The 17,325-nt window shown below is 40.6% G+C and overlaps 1 protein-coding gene across 1 annotated transcript in view; it reads left to right on the top strand.

Annotated features, from left to right (window-relative positions):
- Positions 1 to 17,325, top strand: part of PREP (prolyl endopeptidase) — a 136,825-nt gene that overhangs the window by 51,133 nt on the left and 68,367 nt on the right. The window contains exons 7-8 of the mRNA XM_030882944.3: positions 468 to 573; positions 14,982 to 15,173. Of these exons, the coding sequence (XP_030738804.1) occupies positions 468 to 573; positions 14,982 to 15,173 (298 nt within the window). The remainder of the gene's footprint in view (positions 1 to 467; positions 574 to 14,981; positions 15,174 to 17,325) is intronic.

The following is a 17,325-nucleotide window of genomic DNA, read 5'->3' as shown; positions in this document are numbered from 1 at the left end:
AATAGACTTTATTTTTTTAACTTTAAAAAAATTTAAGTGTAACTGACATAGAATATTGTGTTAGTTTCAGGTGTACAACATAGCGATCCAACAGATACGTTACAAACGATCACCGTGACAAGTCCAGTAGCCGTCTGTCACCATCCAGAATTATTACAGTATTATTGACTATAAAGAATAGACTTTAAATAAAAGTCACACTGAGTCATGACATTCAGTTATATGTAAATATTTTCAACTTAACTATTTCACTGTGTTTTGTTAAAATAAACTGTGATTCACAGTGAAATAAGTTAAAAAATTGATGTTCACCTTTTCTTCTGATAACTTTCTTATCCAGTCCAACTGTTTGGGGTAAAGATACTGCATTTGCAGTGAACCTTTATTTTTTACTCAATATTTACCAGTGTTCTCACAAAAAAATATATTCTAATCAGCCCCGTGTGCTGTTTTTGTTTCCTTCATAGTTATCTGACGACGGTCGCTACGTCTTGTTGTCGATAAGGGAGGGGTGTGATCCCGTAAACCGACTCTGGTATTGTGACCTCCAGCGGGAACCCAGTGGCATCACCGGTAAGCTGTCTTTCAAACACGGATGATTACTCCAGGAAGCTCCATTAAAAAGCCATTATGTTGGTCTTCTAATTGATTTCCCAAGAAACCTTCTTCCATTTAACCACGTCATCTCAGTTCATATGGTTTTTTCTTTCGATATTATTCCTTAAAATGAAAAGAAATTGAACGAAGCTCTTCATTGGCTTTAGCATTTTCTCTGTAGATTGAGGCTAACCATATATTTTGCATGCTTATGAGTGTGAAGGTTTCCTGTCCACATTGCACATAAAGAGCATTTGGGGGAAACTGACCCTTTGGTCTGTAAAGCATTATCACTGTCTAGATGTAATGGTGCAAACTGTCACAGGAAAGAGGACACCAGTGACAATTTATTGGGTTAAAAGATGATCACAGGACAACTGCTCAGTACTGAACACACGTACAATGTCAGCCTGATTTTGCTTCCTGAAACCCTATGTATCAAGATAGTAAGCATAGGACCAGCCAGTTACAAGTTCTAGACGTGGCTCATCTTAAATGTTGTTTTCTTCCAACATTTATTATCATACTAGCACCATCATCAAGCATTAAAGCTTTTCAGCTGCACTATTTACTATGCTGAAAATTCTCAGACCCCAAAACTCTCTCAGGGATACACTAACACTCAGACAAGGATACAATTACCCCATGGTCTGCTTAATGTAAAATAAATATATTTTAGAGCTAGTTGACACAAATTTTCAAAATATACAATATTGAGCACATTTCTAATTGTTGATTAGATTACCTCATTATTAGTATCTAATGTATATTACATTATGATCAGAAAATATATACCTTTTTTTTTTTTTTTTTGTGGTACGCGGGCCTCTCACTGTTGTGGCCTCTCCCGTTGCGGAGCACAGACTCCGGACGTGCAGGCTCAGCAGCCATGGCTCACAGGCCCAGCCGCTCCGCGGCATGTGGGATCCTCCCGGACCGGGGCACGAACCCGTGTCCCCTGCGTTGGTAGGCGGACTCTCAACCACTGTGCCACCAGGGAAGCCCTACCTTTTTTTTATTATTGATTGGACACTGCATCATTTTTAAACTTCTCTGAGCAAGGTCTGTATCCTAACATTCTTAGCTGTTACAGAGCACCATTCACACATACAGCAGGATGAAGGCATCTCTCTTCTAATATTAAATATATATCCATTGAATAAAGCTATATTTTTTTTTTCTGTTTGGAAAAAAAGAAAAAGATACACCAATTTTGATCTCAAGAAAATTGGATCCACCGCATCAGTTTTCACATTCTCTGAGAGGAGCACACCACCGCCTGAGAATTGCTTACTTGAGTTGCAAGTCTAGGTCTGCATAGAGCTGAGCATGGAAGGTCAAATCTGAAAAAGCGAACAGCAGTTACTGTGCTGCTGTCCTGCCCAGTGTTCCTCTGTGGATCTGGGATGGTGGAAGGGACTTGGCCTTTCTCCAGTTTATTAAAAATTTCAGTTACAGTGTTCTTCCTCCAGAGAGTGCCGCTTTCATTTTGTCTTTATTACTTCATTATATCTTTAAATTATTAGGTAAGCTAGTTTTTAAAAGGTGCACAAATTGTCTTCTCTGCAGCTGGAGGAAATTAAACAGTTTCATCCACGTATTCATATACTGAACTGCTATTGCTCCGTCCACTTTAATAATAGATGGTATTACTTTGAATGAGACTTAGCAAGTGCTGGCGCCTCTGTTTTCTCCCTCACCTCTTGGTCCTTACCTTTTTTTTTTTCACTACCTCTCCCCCCCACCACTTTTTCAGCGCTCGTGAGGAATTAGAGAAGAGGGTGTGATACCCAGAGATTGGGATTCCAGAAGGAAGGCAGTACAGAGGTGCACCGGTGCACTAGAGGTGCATGAGAGAAAAACAGGGAAGCATCTAAGAAGTGCTAGTGGCTGGGGAGGAGTCCAGATGGTGGGATAAGAGGACGCAGAATCCGCCGCTCCTCACAAGTACATCAAGAAACCCACTGGCTGTGATGCATTCAGATTGGAAGGCATTATTTACCACATAAGCCAAGTCCTGGCCTCCCTTCCCGACTTGGTCTTTCCTTAGCTTATGTGACCATTGTCTTCTCTGTTTCTTAGATGGTTTTGTGTAGCTTAGATGAAGAGCCCAGCACAGAGTAAGCACTCAGTAAACGTTAGCAGTTATTCTTGTCCAAATTGTTCTCCTTTTCTCTCTTTCTTTAAAAATTCTTAGAGAGGAACTTTAAGATTATTTTGCCATGATCTGAACAAAATCCAGCTATGTTTGACTAGAGCTATGTGTAAATCTATGAATTTATTTGGGACTGTATCTCTGAGTTGCATAGGAACTACATCTTTCTCACTAAAGGTATTTCTGGGTGTTTTACGTTTGTGAAATATTGATGGTTTGTGAAAGTATCTCCAAGGTTTAACCAGAGAAGCAGAACCTGTAGGATATATATATTAAGAGATTTATTGCAAGGAATTGGCTTACATGATTATGGGGCTGGCTAAGTAAGTCTGAAACCAGTAGGTCAGGCCATCAGGAAGGGCAGGCTGCCGTCCACAAGTGGAATTTCTTCTTATTCATGGAAGCCTCAGCTCTGCTGGAAGGCTCAGGCCTACCTAGATTATCTAGGATATTCTCCTTTAGTTAAAGTCAACTGATTATGGTCTTTAATCATACCCATAAAATACCTTCACGGTAACACCTAGATTAAAGTTTGATCGATTAACTCAGGACATCAGCCTAGACAAGTTGAAGTAACAAAAAGACCATCCCAGTGAGCTCGTGGAAAACCACATGGAAGACAGTAGAGCAAATAAGTCTTATGATACTAACCTGATGTCATTTTATAAGAAGGTTACTAAACTGACCAGTATGTGGAGTTCATTGTGTCATTCAGAAAAATACATAATATACTGTTGACAAGAAAGCAGAATTTAAGTGAGTAAGCTAGGTGAATTTAAGCTGTCGAGTTGCACACAAATGGGTTAGGATCAGTTTGGAGAGTGTTCCCAGTGATAGCTGCTAAATTCTGGGTGTAATGCTGGGCCTGTAATCTTTTTTAAATTATTGCTTTATTAGTATTAAACTCGTGGGTAACATAAACCTCAGAGGAGCTCTTCTTTTGAATGGTGGTCGTGGGATTCTGAAAGCTCTCAACAGTTGCAATGACTGACCAGTACTAGAAAGATGAACTGGAAATCAGTTTCCATCCATGGGTTCAAAAGTCAATTGTGTAGGGCAAGATTAGAGAGATCTTGGGTCTTTTTGTTTTTTTAATTGCTTGCTGCTTCATTATGAGTTAATAATATGATTATAACCGATTAAAAAAACAAGTACTGTGTGTGAGTTTAACTGTTGAAGACACTAAGTATATTTGGTTTATAACGGGAGACATAGCAGATGGATATCATAATCATTAAATTTTTTTAAATAGCTCTTATTAATTACAGTTGAGTACCTTGAGACAGTAACCTTAAGGCTTTCAAATCAGATGTGAATTTTAATCTCAGCTCTACCTCTAAATAATTGGTGACCTTGGGAAAGTTATCCTTTTCTCTTAATATTTCCACAACTACAAATGAGGCAGTGATACCTACTTCATGAGGAATTGTGAGGAATAATGAAAATGCATAGAAAAGGGCCTAGCAGGGTTCCTGGCATACGGTGGGCTCTCAAGCATGCCTTCTTTATCCTTTTGTTTTTTGACTGAAAGGGGAATATTTGGAATCACTACACAGTGGTTTTAGGTAGTGGATTAAAATAGATTGAAGATGCCCTAAAAATAATTTATCTTCAGTATCGAAGCTGCTCCAAACACAGATCTTGATTTTGACTTGTTTTCTGTAAAACCGGATTCATAATCAGAAAAGAGGCCTTACATCAAAGAACACAGGAAGAGGTGTGCCTCTCGTGGGAGATGTGTTTAATTTTGCAGGTTGATAACTGAGAATTCCAGGGAGCATATGCCCAGTTGGTGACTGTGACTGCCACCTAGGATCTTTTTCTTGCTGTTTCCTTACTGCTCCCCCATTTTTGTTTCCCTGTTTAAACTAAGGAGAAGAATAATTAACATTTAAGTTAAATGCTAAATACGCTAGTTAACTGAAATAGTAGGTGAGTTAAACCTGAATAGCTGGTGACTGAAAACTAAATCCAGTGTTACAAAATCGTTAATGTTATATTGCTGAAATTGATATCCCTTTTGATAACCTCAGGTCTTTCTGTTATAATTTTAATCATTTTTACCTTAAAGTCAGGGAGATTTATCAGTATTTTACTGTACATTAATTTTTTATTTATTAGGGGACCACTAAATTGCCTGTCTGGAGAACTAAATAATTTCACTTAAGCTCTTTTATAACATTTCCATCATCTTTGTCTCCCAGGAAACCTTTCTGCCTGTGTGCAGTTTAAAATAAGAAGCGCAAAAAAGTGGCCAATGGCTACTTAACATCATAGAAAAAGATAAAAGGAAAACAAAACTACATAAATACAGAATGGAAAAAAAATCTTAGAATGTTGAGAATTAAAAGTGTTCTCTCTGATTATGATTTACATTCATCATGTCAATTTGATTTTCTGTTCAAGGACTGACCTTCTTACTACGTGCTGCTCTGTGAGCTTAATCTCTCTCCTGTTACCCTTTGCCTCTCTTCGGAGAACCTCATTTCTGCCATTTACATTTGCAGTATTTTTACTTAGTAGTAATACGAACACATTTCTTGCAAACAATGGGCCGTAGCCTTTCCACAGGAACTGCAGTTCCTGTAGCTGCTCCTGTCCTTACCTGTCTGAACAGGTAACTCCCCTGACTCACTTCACTCGCCACTGTATGGAAATGGCACTAGGCCCATCATCTGGGCATTAGAAATCTGCATAATTTTCCACGTGTTCAAAACGGCTAAGCAGGCCCCCTCCAAAGAATATCACACCCTCTTTTGCGCTGGCTGCCAGAGACGTGTTCCAAGTCACTATCGGCTTTCTCTGGGAGAAGAGGGACTTCTGCCCTAGAAGTTACCATGCTTCCTCATGCTTTCGGTTGATACTTTTCCCTCTGTAGTTGGCCCTTCTTCCCCTTTCCCCTATTCTGATTTCTTTTTCTCTCCATATAAAAACACCGTGTGAGTATTTTTGAGCTGCATGAGATCAGGGATCTTGTCTGTCTTGCTCTTCTCGGAGTCCCCAGCACCTAGAACAGTGCCTGATGACAGCAAAGATTCTCTCCTTGACCAGACTTTAGTCAGGCTCCTCTGAGCCTCTTCTCAATTAGGTCTCAGCCTTAGTTCCTTGCCCCCCACCCTCCTTGCTTGGCCTACATAGCCCAGTTGTTGTGAGAATCCTGCTAAGTCAGTTTAAAGACAGTCCCTTACCCCTGATATCTGATCAAATTCCTCATTCCCCTGTCCATTCCCCACGTGCTTGACCTGCCTTCAACAAGAATCCCCCTACCCTGATATCTTCTCTTAGTAAATTTTGATCACCAATCCCCTCATTCTGCCCATTGGCTATAAATCTCCAGCCGTCTTTTCTGTATTTGAGTTCAGCCTGACGTCTGTCCCTAATTGCAGTAGTCTTGACACCTATCACAATAGTCCTGAATAAAGTCTTCTTTACCTTTTTACAAGTGTCAGAGTAACTTTTCTTTAACACAGACTCATAGTAAGTGGGCACCAGCTCGTCTCCAGCCACTTCCCTCACCCCTTGAGGATCCCGTGCTCAGGTGTCCCTGCTTGAGAAGCCGTCCTCCATCTGTAACTGTTCATTTACTTGTATTTTGGATCTTTACCCTTCTGGCCTCCATGCTGTTTTAAATTAAACTTTTGTCCTTTATTTAACCCTGAGAACAATCAAAAAGTACAGACCACGTTTCTCCAGTCCTGTGTATTACATGAGCAGAAGATTTCTGCTTCTCTTATTTAAAATTGAAAGTAAAAAGGTATCAAGGTATCACTTAGGACACCGGGGAGGCATGACATTTTATTAGTTCTGCAACGGAAAAGACAGCTGTGTCTTGACTCCTGTGATTCTTAATGGGATTCATGCATGCAGATTAGTTGAAATTAATCATCCTGAACCTTGCAAGAAAATGATTTTGTCTGGATTTTCTTAGTTATATTTTCTGTACCTTTCTAAATCAAGACTACTATTTCTTTTGAGATATATATATATATATATACACACATATATACACACACACACACACACATACACATACATACACACTTTGTTTCCTAAATTTCTTATAAATATTTTGAATACATAGAGTTATTTCATGTAGACTAAATTTAGAATAAATTTTCACGTATTTTTTACGTTACAGTTAAAGACAACTCAGAGTTGTCTGTTTTCACTCCAATATGTGGGCTTCTAAAATTTTTAATGGAAACTTAATTTAGGGACTTCCTGGCGGTCCAGTGGTTAACACTCCATACTTCTAATGCAGGGGGCGTGGGTCAAGGAACTGAGATCCCACATGCTACACAGCGCAGCCCAAAAATATATATATATTAAATAAATAAATACTTTGAGGAAGAGCTACAATTTAAAAGTTTCTGAATTCCAAATCAATGCACCTAATAAAGTTTCATTTTAAAAAAATGAAAAGAAATAAAAGTTAATTTTATACCCTAAAAATACAAAAGATGGTTTTCAGCGCTTACACATATTTCACTTAGTGTATTAATTTCTAACTATTCTTATTGGAAAAGTGGAAGACACTACTAACTTCTTTTAAATTTGGTTACTTCTGTTGTCTTTACATTATCAAGAAGTGTATGTAAGGTTCAGTCTGAAATGTAGGATTGTGTGAACGTTATATTTAGTCATGAAGCAGACATTAATTGGTGCCCACTTTGTGCCAGGCGCTGTGTTGGGTGATGGCAGTGATGACAGCCCATCCCCGCCGGGTGTGTGCTCCCCGTCGGCTGGACAGAGGCCATGAGACGGCCAGTGCACAGCATCAGGTCTTATCAGTTGTGCTGTCGTCAAGCATACATGCCCAGGCTCAGAGTTAGGACCTCTCTGGAGTTTGGAAACTCTAGACTCACTTCTCTCTGTTGTCTGTCTTTTTTAAAATTATTTATTTATTTATTTATTTGGCTGCATCAGGTCTTAGTTGAGGCACATGGGATTTTCATTGCGGCATGCGGGATCTTTTGTTTCAGCACACGGGCTTCTCTCTAGTTGTGGCACACAGGCTCAGTAGTTGCGGCGCGCAGGTTCAGTTGCCCCGCAGCATGTGGGATCTTAGTTCCCTGACCAGGGATTGAACCTGCCTCCCCTGCACTGGTAGGCGGATTCTTAACCACTGGACCACCGTGAAAGTCCCTCTGTTGTCTCTTTTGTTCGTTCTCTTTTCTTTTGGGTTCTTTCATTTTTCTGTAGAAGGTCAGATACTTTATTCTCTATTTTATAGGATAGTCAGCAGTAAGAGACACTGACCATTTGGCCCTATTCTGAATTAACGTACAACTATATCAGGGGTTTTTAAATAGAATCCGTAGGAAGTAATTGTTAGGTGCAAAGAACTATAAATGTCTAAAATCCTTGTTGTTGGTAATTTAACACCCTTCTTTTTCAGTGTAGCTATCCTTAAAATGGACCTGAAATGGTCTTTGCTCACGTCACAGCATTTATGAAGGGTTTAGGGGGAAAAGATGGGTGATGCTGACAGACTGATTTTTGTAAGGAAATAGCAGTATATCCTATACCTCACCCAGACTTTCACTAACCTGTCTCTCAGCTTTTTCCTTTTTTGCTGAAAGTTTGATCATTTTCAGCACTCACCATGTGTTCATTTTAATGCTTTCATGTCTTTAAAGAAAACTGGCTTTCTCCTGCATGAGAAATCAATCTACCCTACGTGCTAACATAGAACTACAAAAGGAAGCTCAGTGTTTATCAGACACTTAAATTGTTCACTCAGCCATCTCTGGCATTACGAGGCAGATGACCTCTTGTTTCTAGGTAGCTGGGACAATTTTGACTCCCATGTTCATGCCTGGTGGGGCTGGACATCTTTTGGAGATGGAGAGGAAAGGAGGAGATAAACATTCCAGAAGCTTGAAACAGATGAGTTGTCTAAAGTTTAGCAAAGTCATCAGGGTGTTAAAAGTCAGACCAACAGGGGAGGAGGGCTTCTGTGAAAGGCAGGGAATTATTAGAAAATAAGTCTGTGTTTCAGAGAGGGAATGCCAGCAACCCAAAAGAATTGGAACGTCGAAAGACAGTATAAAAATAAGCAAAAAACATGAATTTTGAAGTAAAATATGAAGTACTCGTGATAAAAGTAATAATTTTACTAATTTTTAAGTTAGTGATTATAAAGGCCTTTTCTAGGAAAATGGCTATGTGCCCTGAGAGATGGAAACTAGATTTTATTAGTTCGCCGTTAGCAAACAGTGCTGTTCAGAAGCCACGTTCAGCTTATTTTTGTCACTTGAAGAATGCTGGGGTTATTTGGGATGGTAGTAAGTATTGTTTATTTAGCATTTCCTGTGTGCCAGGTTCTGAGCTATGCGTGTCGATATTTCACTGTCTTCTTAACAACCTCTGAGGAGCACATGTTGTTATCCCAAGGAAACTGAGGCTGGTGAGGCCAATTAGCTTTCCTGATGCCATTGTAAGATTCAGACCCAGGTCGGTTGAATTCCACGCCCATGCTCTAACCGTCACCATGTGGCAGTTGTGACAGAATGGAGGCATCAGGCCAGAGAGGGCAGCAGACTTCTGCTCTCCTCAGCCCTAGAGCATGAGCTGTGCATGTCTGCATCAGTTACTGTTGTTAGAGGCCAGACCCGCTGTTTTGTCAAATGTAAGCGCACTTTTTAGCTCCTATCACAAGAGAGCTTACAAAACGTTTTCTAGGCGATGTAGTTAATACCATTGATTTTCAAAGAAAGCAATCCAAGTCACGACTTCGCTCTATGGAAAGTTTTAGATTACTTATTTTAAGCTCACCTTCACTCAGTAAACAAATCATTCCCCCACCAAGAAGCAGGTTTATAAAAAGTAATTTTAGGGCTTCCCTGGTGGCGCAGTGGTTGAGAGTCCTGCCAATGCAGGGGACATGAGTTCGTGCCCCGGTCTGGGAAGATCCCACATGCCGTGGAGCGGCTGGGTCCGTGAGCCATGGCCACTGAGCCTGCGCGTCTGGAGCCTGTGCTCCTCAACAGGAGAGGCCACAACAGTGAGAGGCCCGCGTACCGCAAAAAAAAAAAAAGTAAGTTTAACTTGAATGTGGAGAAGTTTGGGAATCGAATTCTGTTGGCTTCAGAGGGAAGAATACCACTTCCAGACAAAAAGACCTCAGAAAAAGTGGGCAAAAAGTGAGATGGTTGGAGAGTCTAGCCACATCTCTTTTTTTTAAGTACCTTTCCTATTTCCCATTAAATCAACAGTGTTTTAACGTGTGAATAGCAAAACTGAATGAGCCCCATTGTTCAACTGGAATACCTTTTCTCTTAAATTATCTTGTGGCCAAAGCCTGAGGAGCAAAGGTTTCCGGAGAGCCAAAGGATTTCATGAGTCCTCATTTTAAATATGCTGCCCTGTGAGCCTGTACTTCGAACAGCTTTTCAGATTTCAATGGATTTGTAAACATCCAGCCACATTCCTAAATCTGCATGAATATATGACTTGTGTGTATTTATGACTAATGTTAATGCTTCAGAAATTGGTGGCAGTTAATGGCCACAAACTTTTTTATTGTTTTGGTGCTCTTTGGAGCTGGGTTATTTAAAACAAGTGCACCACATCTTCAGGCTCACCTGACTATACAGAGGTACTGAAGGAAATTTCTGCTGTGTTTTGCCTTTGGTGGATGTGTCCGTGACTTTTTTGCAGGCAGGGGGAGGTAGGGTCATAATAAATACCACTGCAATGGCTGAAAGACCTTTTCGGCAGAAACCGTAAGATGGTTACTTTGAGAAATAAAGGTTTCACATCAGAAGATGTTTTATTGTCAGGGGAACACTTAAAGAATCTGACATTTCCCTGAACCAAGACTCTGTGTCTACAAATGTCACAGTCCAGAAAATTGTGTTTCATCATTCTTATTATAAACAAATGTAGCTTTCTGACTATCTGCACATTTTGCATTACCAACTAATTTTTTAGCTTATTCTTATAAGGAATAGTCTTTGGGTTTCTTTTCCTTTTAAAGTATTGTTTTATGTAAACTAAGATGCCGTTTTCTTTGCATGGATCGCCTGCTTTTGAGGTTAGCAGTTTGTCACTGGACAAGAAAATGTTTGGCTCAGATGCAGAACTTAATTGTTTATGGAAATTAATTGTAAAGATTTCTGTTGTAGGAGTGTAGCAGACGATACACTCTGAATAATCTCCCAGTTGAAACAACTGAAATGTTGTAAAGAGTTAATAAAGCATCTTACTAAGTATATTGCTAATTGGCACAAAGGACGAGAAATCGTAAAGACCAAAGACAAAATGAAAGCAGGAGTCCTGGGATATAAGCTGGATTGTCCCAGAATGTTTCTGCTGGGCCTTGAGGCTGAGCTTCCCTTTGGTGGTGGTGTGAGGATTATTGAGAAATAAACCCGCCAGTGTTGGAGCCAGGGAGGAGGGGAGAGGCAGGGTATAGTAAGAAAACCTGCCTTGGAGGTTTGTCTCTACCTTGGAGGCAGGATGTGAATTCTCCTAAAACATGAGAAGGGCTGACCTTCACGTGGTGCAAGTTGAATTGATTGTCTCGATGAGGTCCAAAAATCCTCATGCCAAGAATTTAAAGTGCTCCCAGGTTGGTTGCCTCCCAAGAGGCAAACAGAAGCCATATACACATCTTGTCTGAAATAGTGTCCCTTCAACGCAGGCCTTCAAGAATTCTCACAGTGTTCCAAGGGAAGTCCGTTCACAATCAGAAATCACAGAGCAGATGAAGAAATTCACCAGCATGAGAAGTAGAGCCAGCAGAGTCACACCAGAGTGGAATTATCAGATTTCTACTGTAAAATAAGTGTGTAAATACACTTTTTAAAATAGTGATGCTGCTTTTTAAAAAAAATAAATGAGAAGCTTGGAAACATAAGCAAGAAACAAGATATTGTCAATAATGACCAAACCTATTTGGAAGAGGATGAAGTAGAACTTCTAAAAATAGAAAAATGATTAACATTAAAAATTAAGTTATTAGATTAAAGAAGAGATTAGACATAGCTGAAGAGAGAACTAGTGAAATGAATATTAAAATAAATTACATAGAATGCAGCCCACCAAGAGGTGGAAAGCATATGAGTGGTTAAGAGACACAGAGAAGAGCAAATTGGGGCCCTCCAGTCTGCAGAAGACAACTGGCCAAAGATGTCAAAACGAAAATGATGTAGCTGTCTTAATATCCAAGTAGACTTCAAAGCAAAATGCATTACTAGAGATAAAACTCTATAATCATAAAAGGTTCAATTCAGTTTTATTTAGATATAATAATTCTAACTGTATATATCTAAGAGCATGATTTCAAAATACAGAGAGTAAAAGTTAACAGAAATACAAATAATAATGGACAAATCTACAATCATAGAGAAACATTTTAACAGACCTTTTCTTTGACTGATAGAAAAAATGGCCCTCTAAATCAGTAAATATATAGATTTGAACAAAAGATTAACAAATTACTTAGTAGACATTCTTAGCATATCACAGGGAAGGTCTGCAAAATACACGTTCTTTTTGGTCACATACAGGAACATTTTAAAATCATTTAAGAAAAAAAAAGATAGGCCACAAAGCTTTTCTCAACAGATTTAAAAAGATTGAAATCATACAGAGTATGTTCTTTGTATACAGTAAGATTTAACCAGAAGTCAGTAACGATAACCAGAGGATGAATAATCTCACAAACATAATGTGAGGTCAGATATCAAGAACAGAAAGAAATCAGACACAAAAGAATAATGTGGTATGGTTTCATTCTATTAGAAGTTCAAAAATGAGGCAAAATTAGACTGTAGTGTTTGTGGCTGCATGTTAAGGCAGAAAACGAACAAAGAAAAATAAGAAAATGATTATCATAAAAGGGTGATAATTTCCTTCAGGAGGGAGGGGGCTTGTTCAGAGCATCACAGCACAAGAAGTTCCTTCTTGTTCTGTCATCAAAAATGTATCAACTGTCCTTAAGTGCTTATTCTTTAGATGAACTTCAGAATGATGTTGTCAGATTCCCTAAAAAGCTCATTTGGATTTTGGAATTGGAATTGTGTTAAATTTGTAGATTTCTTCTGGAATTATTTGCACCTTTGAAATACTGAGTCTTCCTATCTAGGGATATGGTATGTGTTTCCAGTTATCCAGGTTTTGTTTGTTGTTGTTGTTTAAGATTCCTTAGAAAAATTTTAGAGCTTTTCTCATAGAGTCCACATTTCTTGTTAAGCACATTCTTAAATATTCATTAATTTTACTGCTAATATAAATGAGGTCCCCTGTCCCCACCATGTTTTCCAACTGCTATTGCTAACGTGGAAAAGCTGTAGATTTTTTTTAACTGCCTATCTTATTATTAGTTTTAATTCCAGCCGTTTATTTTAAAATAATATTTGTTGAGGTTTTTGTTGTAGGGTAGGTATCAGTCACTTTATAATTGTCACATTTACTTGCTGTTTCTCGTCTACAGTTGAGAAAATGAGGCTCAGCAAGGTATAAAGAGATTGTTCAAGGTCACACAGCTAAATTGTCATTGGAGCTGGGGTTTCCATTCAGTTACATCTAACTGAAAAACTCTCTACCATGGGATTATATTTTCCCTGATTAATTTAATTCAACAACAAATTATATACAGATATTATGTTATAGAAATGAATGAGACAATGAACGTAAACTCGCCAGGAATATAAATGAACGATCTAAATTAATGTAGCAATTTCATTGTGAAATCGAAGGTAGGAGATTAATTGGAGAATAGCTGAGATCCGGCATTGCCTTTGAGCAGTTTAGAAGTCATAGAGCTTTTTCGTTTATAAGATTTTTGAGATGTCCTCTAAACATTTATGTCTGATACATTATGAACCAGATGTCTTCCCAGTGGATTTTTTTTTTTTAATATTAACAGTGACATTTAGTGAGCCGTTTAAATGATGATGATGGGGGACACATTTAAGATCTCTCTGTAGTGTTGACCTTCTCCAGACTAGTTCTTAGAACAGAAGGACTGGAAAGTGTTCGTCCTTGCATTCAACACCAATTTTATTTTGCACCTTTGAAGGTGCCACTCTGTCTGGGTGCTGAGTATTAAATAGTGAATAAAAAAGACAAATTATAGACAAGCAAATTAGGTACAGTTGACCCTTGAACCACGTGGAGGTTACAGTTGGCCCCCTGGATACATGGTCCCTCTGCGTCCATGGATTCAACCAACTGCAGATCAGGTAGTACTGCGGTATTTACTATTGAAAATAACCCCCTATAAGGGAACCCACGCAATTCAAACCCATGTTGTTCAAGGCTCAGGTGTACATAGCTTGAGAGAAGTGCTGTGAAGAAATGATCTGGGTGCAGGTGAGAGGTACCTAGCCATTTGAGAGTGGGGTAGGCAAGGGAAACAGCTTGTGACAAGGCCCTGAAGTGAAGCATGTCTTAAGGAACCTAACAAAGGCCACTGTTGCCAGAGGACAGGGAGTGAGGCAACAGTTGGAACATCTGAGGTTAGCCAAGTGGGCAAGGACTGTAACATGCAGGACCATGGAGACCGAAAGAAGGAATTTGGATTTGATTCAAAGAGCAGTGGGGAAATTTCTAGGAAGGGTACCAACAGGGACCAGCTTAGGATATTAAGACATGGTGGTGGCTGCTACCGAGAAGAACAAGAGTGGCAGTGGGCAGAGCAGGTGGGAAGCTGATGCCGCACACCAGGGTTTCCCAGCCACGTACTGACATCTGGGGCTAGCTGGCTCTTTGTCCAAGGGGTATCCGGTGCCTTGAAACAGCATCTCCGGCCTCTTCCCACTAGATGCTCGTAGCAGCCCTCCTCTCACTTGCCAAGTTGTAACAATCAAAAGGTCTGCAGACATTTCCAGAAGTCCGCGGGTGGGGGTGAGATCATCCCCAATTGTGAGCCACTGCTCATAACCAGAGGGAAATAAAGACTTGGGGTGGAGTGATGGCAGTAGAGGTAGAAAGACGTGCTTGGATTTGAGACCCTCTCAGGTAGAAGGGGATGTGCCGGATTATGTGGGGTAATGGGCTGAGAGAATTCTCCACTCTCCTTCATTGCCAGGTTTGCGTTATTTGGAAACCTTAAAATTTACCCACATCCGCCCTTGCTCTTTCTCATGCCTTAGGTCTTCCAAATATTGTGTCTGCTTTGTGTTCTATAGACAGAAAAGATCCATCCCCCGCCCCCCACATACAAACCACACCATTTCAAACCCTGGAGAGGTGACAGAGGTGCTTGGTCTCTCACCAGGAATCCTGAAGTGGGTGAAGCTGATCGACAACTTCGAAGGGGAATATGACTATGTAACCAACGAGGGCACGGTGTTCACGTTCAAGACAAATCGTCATTCTCCCAACTACCGCCTGATCAACATTGACTTCACAGATCCCGAGGAGTCCAGGTGGAAGGTGCTTGTTCCCGAGCACGAGAAAGACGTCTTGGGTAAGAGTACGTGCCGATTGGAAGTTGTGCTTTTGTTTCTGGTTAGAACGTCAGGAAGTTGGTGCATCTCTCATTCTCCGGTGACCGGTTACAAGGTGAAGAACCTTCAACCTCTAATTGTGAAATGTCTCAGTAGCGCAACTAGGTGTTTACCGTGTGACATCTTTGTAGTTAGTACAATACTGTGTGGGGTCTTCAAAAAGAATCCAGACCTTCAAAGGTAGTGCTTTTCTTTTATTAGAAAAAAAAGTATCGGCTGTCTTTGTGTAGTTATTGTCTGATAATCACTAATGTTTAGTTTTTTTTAAATCAGTTGGATTCAGAATCCTTAGCTTTTAGCTTCTGAATAAGCTTTGGCTGTTCATAGGACACCTATTGTAGATCTTAGGGTGGATTTACAGTCCTCTTACTGGAAAAGAGAAGAGACTCTTGTCAGAGTTAATTGAAATACATTGCACTTGATGCTGTGCGCACTGCGCTACAGTAACCTCTTGAGAGCCTCAGTTCTTTATCTGTCATGTTTCAGAGTTCCTTTAAGTTCCCATTACTGATTTTCTCAGTGATTTTTCCAAAAATAATATACTGCTTTATAAGTTACTTCTTGCCTGAAAGCTGGATTTAAAATGAGACTCTCTAATTTTGTTACACTTTTTGACGCAAAAGGAGAGTCGAGTACGTTCAAGCCAGTGAAGAGTTTGCTTGTGGAGGTGAACTTCTGCTGATGGGTTGAATGGGGATAAAATCTAGGGCCATCCCCAAATGGGAAGGTATAAGGTGTATATAATCAGGAAAATAATTCCTTTTGAGAGCTGCAGAGTGGCCCGTTGTCACATAAAGCAGTCCTGGCATGGGTTTTTCAGTGAATTAAGGCACAAGTATTGGAGTCAGATCCAGGTGCACATCCTGGAAAAGTAAGGACGTCTTCCGCACTGGCTCAAGGCAGTGTGCTCTACGCCTGCAGATATTTCAGCCTGGCCTTGCTTAGCGGGTAGAGCGGAAGGTGGTCAGCCGATTACAGCTGAGTCTCTGAGCGCTTCCCAAGGGCGCTCCCGCCGGGCCCTTGCTTGGGCAGTTCCCTTGGCCCTGGAGGAAGCGCTGCTCTGGGTGTTTGCCTGGGATCCCCTTCACCCCTGGGCTTCTGGCTCATCCCTCCGCCTGCTTCTGTAAAGAGGTCTGCAACACCTCAGGCAGTTCTGTCAGACAGGACCCAAGGCAGCCCCACCCATGCTCTTTCCTACACAACCCCCATTTGCAGCCCCAGGGCAGCAGCCCATCCCGGGCTCCTCCACAGTCCACAGTCCATACGTGCTTCTCAGCTTTGGATTAGGCACCGGTGCTCTGTCTCTCTCAGGCTGGGGTTTTCCCCAGCGGGGCGGGGGACTTACAGCATGACAGGGGCTCTTTCCAAGGAAATCGCTTCACCCTGTGTCCTCAAAACCTTCCATTCCGTCTCTGACCCTCGTATATTTGGTTGAGGGACCCACGAATCCTAGAACAGGTTTTCTGCCTTTTCCATGAACACCTTCATGCGACTTTGGTAACCTGATGACTTCTGTCCAAACTGAGACAGAATGTCCCCCCCAAGGGAGCCAGCATTTAGTGAGTGCTTCCTAAGTGCCACAGGAGGGGCCCTCAGGCCTTGGGGGGTCCAAGGGAGACTTGGTGGGCATGTCTTCCTGAAGAGTGAGTGCCCTCGGTGTTTTTCAGGTTCGAGTCAGGTTGGAACAGCGATTCTCACGTAGGGAAGCATCAGAGATACAAATATTTCCCAAGGCGTGTGAATTTTCTGCCTTTTAAAGCCCCCCTAAGGCAGTTTTAACTGTACCTTAAGGTGACATCCCATCTCACTTGCAGATCTAATGAAATGCAAATCAAGGTTATATTTTTATAACCTTTCCTCTAAAAGGTTATAAGTTCTTTAGACTGGAAAGGGGAAACCTTCCATATTCACAGAACTCATCAATTCAAAGAGAAGCACAGTTGAATTTGCAGTGTGTCATTAGCACAGAACGCCCTATTGAGAATAAAAACTAGAGATGAGTCATAAAGTACAGCTGTAAAGTCAGAGCTTTTATTAACGACAGTCTACAAATCACCTTGTCCTTTTCTTATTCACTTCGTCTGTTTTAGAATTCTGATGTACTCGTAGTTA

This window comes from Globicephala melas, chromosome 14 (genome assembly GCF_963455315.2).
Source record: "Globicephala melas chromosome 14, mGloMel1.2, whole genome shotgun sequence".
Lineage (NCBI taxonomy): Eukaryota > Metazoa > Chordata > Mammalia > Artiodactyla > Delphinidae > Globicephala > Globicephala melas.
The sequence above is the reverse complement of the archived record's forward strand: the minus strand, read 5'-3'. Positions and strand labels throughout refer to the sequence as shown.